At 43.2% G+C, this 12,960-nt stretch overlaps 1 protein-coding gene across 1 annotated transcript in view; it reads left to right on the top strand.

Moving 5' to 3' along the window:
• The window catches only part of PLXND1 (plexin D1), a 126,151-nt gene that overhangs the window by 31,190 nt on the left and 82,001 nt on the right, over positions 1-12,960 (top strand). Inside the window, exons 2-5 of the mRNA XM_084634961.1 lie at positions 4,184-4,360; positions 8,000-8,131; positions 10,339-10,439; positions 11,160-11,289. Of these exons, the coding sequence (XP_084491087.1) occupies positions 4,184-4,360; positions 8,000-8,131; positions 10,339-10,439; positions 11,160-11,289 (540 nt within the window). The remainder of the gene's footprint in view (positions 1-4,183; positions 4,361-7,999; positions 8,132-10,338; positions 10,440-11,159; positions 11,290-12,960) is intronic.

The following is a 12,960-nucleotide window of genomic DNA, read 5'->3' as shown; positions in this document are numbered from 1 at the left end:
CACACACAGTTTAAAGCAGCAAGTCTCTCTGGGCTATGGGACAGCAAAACAAAGAGGATCTATAAAGATCATAGAGGCCAACAAGCTTTGCAGACAGAGTGCAAGGGAAGTGAATTTTTTGTAAAAGTATTTTTCAATCTAACTATTGTCAGCTGCTTGTTCTCTCTGGACTCAGACAAAGGAGGATGCTAGCAAATTCCTTGCCCAGGGCTCTAGTATCTCCTTGGGCTGCCACAGGACCATCAGGAACCCTTAAGAATTAAAATCTTCACTCTCTCTGCTCTGATCTAATTTTGTCATTCCAGTATCCTGCTGCCTATCTGTGCCACTGTAGCCTTGGGCCCGATCCAGCTTCTGAGACCCGTACTGACAATGAGCAGCACCGTACTCCACAGATAGTCCCACTGAAGTTAATGGGCCATTCATGGAGTGATATACTATTAAACATGATTAGGGGTATCAGAATCCAGCCCATTTAAAATCCGTAAAAAACTTTGCCTTTGACTTCAGTAGGAGCGGGATTGGGCCCTGAGTTTACAGCCCTCAATCTCAGAAAAGTTTGCTCATATGAAAATGCTATTCAGGGTCACTCTATTTAAAAACAATCCTGACTACCCTTTAATTTTAAAGAAAAAGAGAAAAAATTGCAATTGGTTGCCAGCTGTCTTCAGGTCTGAATGATTCAATACATTCCACAGTGGCAAACCCCAGGGTTCAACAGTGTCTAACCTGGGGTTACAAATGAGTATAGGTTTCAGAGTAACAGCCGTGTTAGTCTGTATTCGCAAAAAGAAAAGGAGTACTTGTGGCACCTTAGAGACTAACCAATTTATTTGAGCATAAGCTTTCGTGAGCTACAGCTCACTTCATCGGATGCATACTGTGGAAAATATGTTTTTATACACACAGACCATGAAAAAATGGGTGTTTATCACTACAAAAGGTTTTCTCTCCCCCCACCCCACTCTCCTGCTGGTAATAGCTTATCTAAAGTGATCACTCTCCTTACAATGTGTATGATAATCAAGGTGGGCCGTTTCCAGCATAAATCCAGGTTTTCTCCCCATCCCCCCACCCCCCAAATCCACTCTCCTGTTGGTAATAGCTTATCTAATGTGATCACTCTCCTCACAATAAGAAAAGGAGTACTTGTGGCACCTTAGAGACTAACCAATTTATTTGAGCATTAGCTTTCGTGAGCTTCTTCATCCAATGTGATATATGCCATCATGTGCCAGCAATGCCCCTCTGCCATGTACATTGGGCAAACTGGACAGTCTCTACGTAAAAGAATAAAGGGACACAAATCAGATGTCAAGAATTATAACATTCATAAACCAGTCAGAGAACACTTCAATCTCTCTGGTCACTTGATTTCTGATCTCAAAGTGACTATCCTTCAACAAAAAAACTTCGAAAACAGACTCCAATGAGAGACTGCTGAATTGGAATTAATTTGCAAATTGGATACAATTAACTTAGGCTTGAATAGAGACTGGGAATGGTTGAGTCTAAAAAAAAGTAAAAAGTAACCTATTCCCCCTTGTTTATTCCTCCCTCTCTCCCTCCCCCGTTCCTCAGACATTCTTGTTAAACCCTGGATTTGTGCTGGAAATGGCCCACCTTGATTATCATGCGCATTGTGAGGAGAGGTTTCAGAGTAACAGCCGTGAACAGAGAGATTGAAGTGTTCTCCGACTGGTTTATGAATGTTATAATTCTTGACATCTGATTTGTGTCCATTTATTCTTTTACGTAGAGACTGTCCACTTTGCCCAATGTACATGGCAGAGGGGCATTGCTGGCACATGATGGCATATATCACATTGGTAGATATGCAGGTGAACGAGCCTCTGATAGTGTGGCTGATGTTATTAGGCCCTGTGATGGTGTCCCCTGAATAGATATGTGGGCACAGTTGGCAACGGGCTTTGTTGCAAGGATAGGCTCCTGGGTTAGTGGTTCTGTTGTGTGGTATGTGGTTGCTGGTGAGTATTCGCTTCAGGTTGGGGGGCTGTCTGTAGGCAAGGACTGGCCTGTCTCCCAAGATTTGTGAGAGTGTTGGGTTGTCCTTCAGGATAGGTTGTAGATCCTTGATAATGCGTTGGAGGGGTTTTAGTTGGGGGCTGAAGGTGACGGCTAGTAGCGTTCTGTTGTTTTCTTTGTTAGGCCTGTCCTGTAGTAGGTGACTTCTGGGAACTCTTCTGGCTCTATCAATCTGTTTCTTCACTTCTGCAAGTGGTTATTGTAGTTGTAAGAATGCTTGATAGAGATCTTGTAGGTGTTTGTCTCTGTCTGAGGGGTTGGAGCAAATGCGCTTGTATCGCAGAGCTTGGCTGTAGATAATGGATCGTATGGTGTGGTCGGGGTGAAAGCTGGAGGCATGTAGGTAGGAATAGCGGTCAGTAGGTTTCCGGTATAGGGTGGTGGTTATGTGACCATCGTTTATTAGCACTGTAGTGTCCAGAAAGTGGATCTCTTGTGTGGACTGGACCAGGCTGAGGTTGATGGTGGGATGATAATTGTTGAAATCATGGTGGAATTCCTCAAGGGCTTCTTTTCCATGGGTCCAGATGATGAAGATGTCATCAATATAGCGCAAGTAGAGTAGGGATGTTAGGGGACGAGAGCTGAGGAAGCGTTGTTCTAAATCAGCCATAAAAATGTTGGCATACTGTGGGGCCATGCGGGTACCCATAGCAGTGCCGCTGACTTGAAGGTATACATTGTCCCCAAATGTAAAATAGTTATGGGTAAGGACAAAGTCACAAAGTTCAGCCACCAGGTTAGCCATGACATTATCAGGAACAGTGTTCTTGACGGCTTGTAGTCCATCTTTGTGTGGAATGTTGGTGTAGAGGGCTTCTACATCCATAGTGGCCAGGATGGTGTTATCAGGAAGATCACCGATGGATTGTAGTTTCCTCAGGAAGTCAGTGATGTCTCGAAGGTAGCTGGGAGTGCTGGTAGCGTAGGGCCTGAGGAGGGAGTCTATATAGCCAGACAGTCCTGCTGTCAGGGTGCCAATGCCTGAGATGATGGGGCGTCCAAGATTTCCAGGTTTATGGATCTTGGGTAGTAGATAAAATATCCCAGGTCAGGGTTCCAGGGGTGTGTCTGTGCAGATTTGATCTTGTGCTTTTTCAGGGAGTTTCTTGAGCAAATGGTGTAGTTTCTTTTGGTAACTCTCAGTGGGATCAGAGGGTAATGGCTTGTAGAAAGTGGTGTTGGAGAGCTGCCGAGCAGCCTCTTGTTCATATTCCGACCTATTCATGATGACAACAGCACCTCCTTTGTCAGCCTTTTTGATTATGATATCAGAGTTGTTTCTGAGGCTGTGGATGGCATTGTGTTCTGCACGGCTGAGGTTGTGGGGCAAGTGATGCTGCTTTTCCACAATTTCAGCCCGTGCACGTCGGCAGAAGCAATCTATGTAGAAGTCCAGTCTGCTGTCTCGACCTTCAGGAGGAGTCCACCTAGAATCTTTCTTTTTGTAGTGTTGGTAGGGTATGAGTCTAGACGCTCAAGCCCTATATTAACAAACCTTGGGTCTGGTAAATTGAGTTCTGCTAACCCTGGGTTTACACTGTAGTGTAGACATATCCTCAGGGACAAATCCTGTGAGCTGCAGGAGGGATGAGAGAGGTCTCAAAGGCCGTGGAACTGACATCCCAATCATGCAGAGGCTGGACAGGGAACTCTGCTCTCCTGAGTATCATGGGGTTCTCTCCACATTATTACCACAGGGAATTGCATATAAGGTTCAGGAATAAGGCTCCGACAAGAGGATGTAAGGAATGAAGAGGCCTTAGACAGTTGTGGAGACCTGAGGCTGTAGTGGTGATCTACAAGTGACTCTGTTGGTGCCCTGCAGTATGGGCAGAAGGATTCTCTTCCCTCAGCCCCTATGAAGCCCTGTAGCACAAAGCTCTCTTTCTTGAGCCTGTGCAGTGGTTCAGGATTTGGCCGCAGAGAGCAGATCTAATGAGTAAGAAGGTGCCACTATTACAGCCATTTTCTCAATTGTAACTACTGACTAATATTTCTTATTTAATATCCAGTGGTAAGGTTTCCCTGTGTATGGCATAGAACCCTCAATGCGTTGTTTTGTTCAAAGGGTATAGTCTCAGTGAGAAGTGTTTTTATTTTGTTGCCACACTTTGACATGAATGTTTCTTTACAGCTGCAGCCAGAGCAATTAGACTGTGGAGCAGCCCATCTCCAACACCCTTTGGCCATCCTGCAACCCATAAAGGCAACACCAATGTTCAAATACCAGGGCCTCACTTCGGTGGCCGTTTCCAGTGTCAATAATTACACTGTTGTGTTTCTGGGCACAGCAAATGGAAGACTCCTGAAGGTAAAATTAGCATGTTACTAGAGAGATAAAAATGAAGCACTTAAGGGAGTTGACGGGTCAGGGATGGGTGGTGGGGTTTGGAGCCTTTCACCTCTCGGATCATTGGTTTGTATAATACTCAGGATGGCAGTATCTGAAAGCTGTTGCTGTACCACCTCACAGTGTGTAGTTCTGCAGGTCCAAAATAAGCAGGGGTGGTTTGGCTCATTTCTTGGATGGGTGACTACCAGGTTGCTCCTAGATGCAGCTGGAAGTGGTTTTAGTGTTCACCCCACATAATAGTATGGGGCAGTGTGCTACTGGATGTGTCTTCTCTCAGATGAGGCATAAAACGGAGTTTTTGACTTCTTGTGGTCATTAAATATCTCATGACATTTTTCATAAGAATAGGGTTGTTACTACTTGTGTCCTGGTTAAATGCCAACTTGAACTTGCACGCTGCCTACCTAAATTCCCCAGGCAGTTTCAGCTGAATACACTGCATTTTTTTCCCACCCTACAAATGTTACATCACATCACTGTGCGCTGTTAACTAGCTGATATATTCCACCCCAGAGGTGGCTGCAGGGAAATCGGGAGATTCAGGTAATGTGGGCAAATTGTGATCCCTGGGTGAAAGGCACTAGAAAAGTGTTGTTATTGTTGATCATCTCAGAACTGTTTGGTGGCCTGTGTGAAATCAGTTGTCACTCCCAGTCCAGTTTGCAGTAGAGAGGTGTCCACCTCACATAAACCACTATCACATGGCACCTTTGTTGGCAGCCTCAGCAGAGAGAAACGACTACTAAACTCTGAGATGTGGCCCTTCCCATGCAGGGCTGAGGCACGTTGACACGGCAATATGAAGGAAGTGTGCTCTGGTGCTGCCCACGCGGTAACTGCACTGAGAATAAAGAGTTCAGTCTTTAGGACTTTCAGTACAGCCCATTTATCCATTACTGTATTCACAGTAATAGAAAAAAAATCATTTGACAAAGCTCGCTCTGAGCACAGGCTTTCATTCTGCAATAAAGAATTAACTGGATATTACTTTAATCTATACAATGATATATGCTGCCTGGTAATTGGTATCTGTTAATCAGTATTTAAGGCTACAATGTGATTGTGTTGTATTTAATATACTGTAGAAACAAAAGACCTCAGTTGAAATGCTATTTTATGGCATTTTTTTATTAGCAGTGTCCTCTAATAATTTCTTCCCTTGATTTGTTGGTTTTTAAAAGCTCCTTATAGACTGAAGAATCACTGAGTGATCATTCCCCAATGCTAAACTCTGAAGCAGGTCTGAATCCATGCATATAATATTGTATCTCTGTTGAAACAATGCACTGAAGGCAATGTAGGGCAACACACTAGCCTCAGTCAAGAGCCAAGGTGCAGGGCCAAGGTTTCAATAACCTCAATGCTTAGAGTTTGCCAAAGGAAGGTTTACGTTCCAGCCAATCACAGCAGTCCACTAAAGTCCCTGCATCAGTAAGCCCACAGAGTAGAAAAAGACCATCTAGGAGAGACATGCCTGGAATCTGCTTTATCTCAGCCCGGAGCGAATAGTACATAATTTGGAATATTGGATCAAAATACTTGGAGAAGAGAAAATGAATCCAATTTCTCTCATTGCTTCCAAGTGCTCCTGGCAGAAAAGTGGGAAAGATCTCAAAGAAGCTCTCTGGTTTCTTTTTTGCCTAGAGGGGGAGGTAATCCAACAGGGTGATAGGCAATTGACATCATAGCCAGGTGCACAGGGCCAAGGGTGAAGACACATCCCACATGCAGCTCCTGTTCACACAGTATTAACAGTTCTGCTTCCATTATCATATCAGAGAAAGCAGCCTTATCTGCTGAACGTCCATTAGAGAGAGGCTCCTGACTACCCTTGACTGGGATAATTTGCTCGGATAGCTATAATTTAATTCTGCAACACAGCTGCGTAACCAGAAGCCTTTTTACCTTCAGGGCTCTTTGTTACTTGGCATGGCATACGGAATACTTTGTGTGGGTTATAATTCAGATCTTTGCTGTCCAAGAAAAGATGGCAGGAGGGCAGAAGTCATGTTTGACCAGCTCCCCCAGCAGCAATGATGGCTGCCAGTCACATGGGGAATCAAACATACTGCAGAATGGCATATCATAGGGGCCATTATTTGCACCACAATTGAGAGTTGTTAAATAATGCTTTCAAAGCTGCTAAGCTTACAGTGTAGTGTAAAAGTATGGCAGAGCCTAGCACCGTCCCTGGGGATACAGGGATTTTCTGCTGAGTCATCCTGATGTCAGGTGCTGGAACCCAGTAAACAGATGCAGAGGTATTTTTGCTGAATTACTCAGAAGTTAGATCAGGTTAGGTCTAGTCAGCTCCAGTCCAAAAGCATAAGAGCTCCCCATGGCTGTATCTACACTATCCCTTTCCCTAAAAATTTCCCTCAGTTGCTAACACCAGTATAGCTGCAATAGGGGAAGCTCTAGACTAGCTAACTAGACTGCTGTCTATCAGCATTATTACCACCATGTCACCCAGCCCTGCTTTGAGGGTTACACAATGGTAACACTGTTGGCAGCCTTGTCTGTACTGGGGCTCCTGCCACTGCTTTCATTGGTGGAGCTACAGCAGTGCGTAGCAATGGTGGGAATTTTTTAAGGGCAAAAAGGCTAGTGTAGCAAGGCCTCTGAGGCACCAGGACCCACAGAAAGAGATGTCTTGTGAAGAAAAACACTAGGAACAGCCAAGCTTGTAGGAACAGGGGGAAAACTAGCTGGAAGAGAGGAAGGATGGTCTTGTGGTTAAGGCACCGAACTGAGAGTCAGGATATCTGGGTTAAGTTCCTATCTGTAGAATTCTAGTGTGACTTCAGGAAGTCCTTAATCTTTCTCAACCCCATGTGTAAAATGGAGATGATAATATTTCTTCTCTTCCATGTTTCTTATCTATTTAGTTAGTAGCTTGCAAAGTATATCTACAGTGCCTAGCACAATGGGGCCTCAACCTGAGTTGGGCCTCTGAATGCTGCTGTCATACAAATAACACTTTTCTGAGCATAACTGTTTTAATAAAGATTTGGAAATAAAATAATTTTCCAATATGATGATAATAATGATAACAATTAATTTGCCTGTATATGTCTGAAGACCTAATTTTTATTTTATTTATGCTGGTTTAAATCAGGAGTAACTCCACGGAGATGTTCTGAATTAGACTGACATAACACCAGTGTGAGATCGGAATTAGGCCCTGTAAGTCATTGCCGTGGCAGGATCTTCACCCTTTCATGGCAGAAAAAGGGAGTTCCATGCAGCTTGCTAAGTAGGAGTCTTTGGCCTGAGACATTAAAAATGGAGATCCTGTCAAAAGATCCCATAGCATTTCCCATTAGAGACGGGGTTTGCCCTTCACCAACCAGTATTTCCCTTCCCCTCACAAGTGTTCTGTGTTGCAAGCAGAGTTGCTTCCCTCCACCCCAACAGTGGCTGCATTTTAGTGGTGCTGTGTTTGTGCAGTTTATGGAGCACTTTGGGATAAAAACTGATGTTAAAATATAAGGCATTATTAGTTACCATTTTACTTCTGAGTTTATAAAAAGAATGAGAAAAACATCTCTCCCATAACAATGTTTGATCTCAACAGATGGTTCTTTCTCACTATAGATTAATCTGAACAGTGACATGAAGATTATTAGCAGGAAGTCAGTTTCAGTGGCTTATGGGGAATCCGTTCATCCTATCATGCAGTTTGATCCTTCTGATTCCAGCTACCTCTATCTCATGACATCCTATCAGGTAGGACTTCTGTTCTCCATACATTTGGCAAAGTGCATTTGTCTGATATTTGCAAACAGCATTGGCTTAGGGAAAAGAGGAGGAGAAATATTATTTTAATACCAGTAATGCACAGACTTGTAAAGGTTAGGAATCACTCCAAAGTTTAGATCAAACCTTTTCAGAACCATCCATACCTTTTGGGTCTACATAGCTAGGCTGGAAGTCTCACAGGAACAAACTTCTTTGCAAGATTTCTGGTACCATTTCCTTCTGGCCAGGCTAGAAATATTGTGAGAATAGCCTTCTGTCTAAAGTTTTGGTCCTGGCACTTCTGAACAGAACTTGGAAATGCAGAGGGACATAAAAACTAGAGATAGGTCATAGCCTCAAAGTTCAGATCCAAATGTCACCAAATTTGAGGGTATTTGGATTTGGAGGTTTGTGTTGACCCATTACTGAGACCAGACCCAGCTGCAAAGTTTAGTTCTGGATCTGAACTTTCCCAAGTTTCAGCGGGGTTGGATGCATGATTCATGTCAGCTTCACTTTTAGTGAAAATGAATAAAAAGTTACCCAAACTTTTTCAAACCTCATAATGAGTATTTGGAGTTTGGGGCCAGGGTTCAGGTTGATTCCTGTTATCTGAACTGGTTCACCCATCTCTGTGCAACTAAAGGTGAAAGCTACAGTGAAACATGCCTTAAGCAATTACCTACAGGGCTGGCAAAAATAAGTAGATGTTGGTCTTTATCTGAAATTTGGATAACATTGTATTAGAAATGTTGGGGATACTTTTAAAGGGTCACTCAAGAAAAAGGTTTGCCTGTTAGAGCTGGTCCTCAGGGCAGGTTTCACTGTACCTACAAATTCACACACTTCATCTCATAGGAGGGCACTATGCAGCATGGAAGGCTCTGTCTTTGGAGAAGCCTGAAAATTCCACAGCAGGAAGAAACAAATGGTCTCTCCTTGCCTTCTGTTAAGTGACAACTGAGGAGGAGTAGAGTTCAGTTCTTGCTCCAAGCCCTGGTGGTCTGTCCTGAATTATATTTTAATTTGTTGAAACAGACACACAACTACTACTTTTGTATGTTGTATTTATATTTTCCAGCTGTAATTCCCTGCAGACTGGCCATTATCATTTCATGGAACTCTCCCAGGGTGCCTGTCTAGCTAATATCTCAGACCCCTTAAATGCCTCACAAACACTTAGGAGCACAAAAAGACACCTGCTATGAACTTTATCCTGGGCGGACTAAAACCCCATGTACAATACTTCAGATCAGATAGTTTGGCCCTTTCCTTTAAATTGGGCCAGATCAGTTCCTTTTGCCAATGGAATTTACATTTTGGGAATCTTGACAAGCATGTGTGGAAACTGTGCACAGCATGTGTTTGAGGAGAAACTGGCCCAGATGACTGGTTGTTTGAGATGCTGAGTACCTTTTGGGAACTGAGGGCTCTCACCACCTTGCATTGTCAGACTCTAAATTATCAAGTTCCACTCAGTCTTCTTTTCCAGGTGTTTAAAAACCTAGGAAAGAAAGCATACAAGTGACAGCATTCTCCCCTTCCAAGTGGTTCTTACAGAGCAACTCACCAGAGGTACTGCTGACCTATGTGCTATCCCAGGAGTCATATTTCCCTACATGTGAATGATTTTGTATTCCTAGGTAAATTCTGGTCACTTCATAAATAGACAAACATTGTTCACTCCCTTCTAGAAGGGGTCTGGCAAGTATGAAATCTTGAGATTTTCACACTGATCATGACCCAGGTAATGTGCGGTGAAATGGTGACAAAAACTGGTCCCATCTGAACCATCAAAAGGGTTTTATATTTTAATAATATTGCTGTCCCTCATCTTGCAGTTATGCTGAAGATGCTGGCTAACAAGAAACAGAGACATATAGTCTTCTGTTTGCACATAGTGCTCCCATTACTCACCGAACCATAAATTGGAGTGATGGAAAAGTCTAAACCATGCCCCTGCCAAGGCAGGATTGTTCCCCCTTAGTACATTTCCTAATACATTATCTAGTCTATTATTCAAAGTGGTTCACCACATGTGAGTCTCATCAACACCTCATTAGTGTCAACTACAAGTTTCCTTTCCGTTGTCAAGAAGTGCACATACACCAGAGAGTTTGGGTTTTTTTTGTGGCATCTGAAAATGTTTGGATACCTGGGAATGATAGTGACCTTGGGTTTTGCTTGTTGCACAGATGACCCGTGTGAAGGTGGCTGCCTGTGACCAGTATGCAACATGTACGGAGTGCTTGGCTGCAGCTGATGCTTATTGTGGATGGTGTACAATGGAGACCAGGTAGAACTTCTTGTATCTTCTCCTGGGTGATTGTCTTTGGATCTCTTCCTCAGAGTTTCAGCAGATTGCTGTTTTGCTGCACAGCCATTCTAGCTTACAACCTTTGCCTGATCTTTCCCAGTTTTTACCAAATACGGGGCAATCCTTTTAAAGATGCCTCAATCCAGTCTCAAGTTTTGAGAGTGTACTTTTTTGCTTACACTTAATTGCATCTGCATTTTTTTATGACAATAGCTAATTGTGAATGCAAAAAAGAGGTGTTAGCCATCTAATCACTTGACTGTGAGTGCAAACAGCTAGTTAGAAAGCTGAGTCCCGTCATTGGCAGCTGCAGTTACTTGTGGGCACAATTCAACGCATACCCAGAAATCAGGCCGCAAAATTAGACTCTGTCTTCCCAAATCAGGTCCAGGATTTTTGGTCAAACACACATGTACATATACAGCTATTTCTCTCGTGTTCTGCACTCAGTCGTTGCGGTCTAATATCTCCCCATCACATACACATATTTCCCATTGATGCTAACAGGAGTGGTGTGCTGATATCATGACAACTGTACCCATTAACTATTAGCAGTAGCACAATAGGCTGAAACACAGAAGTTGGAGAAATGGGAGGAAGTCTACAGATTTGTACAGGACCTTCTTTGTAATTGTCACAACAGTTTTATCAATATTTTGATAGGCATCTCACCATCAGTTGTGCCTCTGTTTGTTTCAGGTGTTCTCTGCAGCACGAATGCGTTAATTCCACTGAGCCAAATTTCTGGACGAGTGCAAGTGAAGGAGTGCAGCAGTGTCCTTCAATGACAATCATGCCATCAGAAATTAATATTGACAGTGACAACAAGGTACATCTAATATGGATACAGGTTAATGAAGTGCGATGGCCACAGGTCACCATCTGTTCTCGGTGCCCACAGATGTCATTGCTCTAGCTAGGATAATGGTTCCAAACATTTTGGGGGCAATAATACCAGTTTGCCAGACTCCCACCTCATATGTCCTAGCTGGTACCAGCTACTGTTCACTGCTTCCCGTTCAGTGGTGAAACTGGTCATTGGAGCAGCCCAAGCACCACTGTGTATTTCAGAGCTGTGGCAAAATTTTCAAAAGCACGGAAGTCCCATTTTCAAAAGTGACGTAGGCACTTAGGAGCTGAAGTCTCATTGAAAATCAATAGGGCTTGGGCTCTGACATGCCTTTATGTCACTTTTGAAAATGGGACTTAGCCTCCTAAGTCACTTGAATGCTTTTGAAAATTTCACCCATTAAAAAAATGGGAAAAACAATGGGGGAGAAAATGGTGGGAAAAAATTAAAATTTTGAAGTTGTTCCCTTTCCTGGGGTTCTAAATTAATTCATCTGTTTTTCATGAAAATTTTTATAATTTTTTAATCAACATTTATATCAAAATCAACTATTTTTGAAATTCGTAACAAAATGGTTTCTTTACCAAAACCCAAGTTTCAGGTAAATGAAAAAATTTGCTAAACTCTTTGATAATGTCATTGGTTTTATGGAAAAAGTTTTGGTTTTGAAAAAAGGGAATTTTCCACCCAAATAAATCTTTTTATTCTAAAAGACTTTGATCAGCTCCAGAGTGTTGGAATGAGTTACTGAGTGGGAAGCAGGCAGCAAAATGAACCAGTGCCCAGCACAGGTGGGGAGAGGGAGCCCAGCGTACCAGTCCCCATATCTGGTACTGCTTCTCACTGCCTGGAAACAGCTGGGTTAGAAGAGGGTCACTGACTATGTACTTAGTTTTCATCACAGTGCTGAATCAGCAGCAAACTTGTATTTTAATTAAGTTTAGAGATCAGTGTGAGGCTCAGAGTTTGGATGCATCTCCAAACGTCCCCAGAGCTCATGGGAGATGTTCAGTTCAGGGTCTGGGTCTGGCAGAGCTGGGACACACTGTCCTAGCCACAAAGCCACAGAAAACTCTCATTTGGCTCTTTTGAAGCAGAGGCTTGGGACCAAATGATCTTCTGGCGTAATCCTATTGACTGTGTCATGGAGTCACAACTGCAGAGAACTTAGCCTTTGGGGTCTTATTTTAAGATAATGTACAAAACAAAAGCCCGTACTTCAAAACCTTCAATTCCTGCAGCTGCTTAGGCAAAAAGTTTCACAGCAAAGAATAAACCACCAAAAATGCATTTGAAGTTCCCTTTGGAGGAGTGCAGAGCAATATTTTCTCCACCAATCACCAATAGCCCTTCAACCCGAATGGCCTTTTTCATATACACTTCAGTAAGTTAGAGCAGCTACCCTGCCCCCTTTCCTTGAGCTCCTGAGAGGCTCCTCTCTCCCCGGCGGGGCGGAGGGCATGAAGATCCCATGAACTTCTTACTGGGGCAAAAGGGTCTCCTCACTATGGGCCTGAAGTCATCGGCCTGAAGGTTTGGCTATAGACTAGAATTTCCCCAAAGTTCAAGAATTTCAGATCCAGAGTTGGTTTGCCCCACTCTCTTCTGTTGTTTCATGGGCATAATCCCACCCTGGTGGTATTTGAAGTT

Source organism: Lepidochelys olivacea (assembly GCF_965140295.1).
Source record: "Lepidochelys olivacea isolate rLepOli2 genome assembly, chromosome: 7".
In the NCBI taxonomy this organism is placed as follows: Eukaryota; Metazoa; Chordata; order Testudines; family Cheloniidae; genus Lepidochelys; species Lepidochelys olivacea.
Note: the sequence above shows the minus strand (reverse complement) of the source record. Positions and strands in the feature narration are given on the sequence as shown.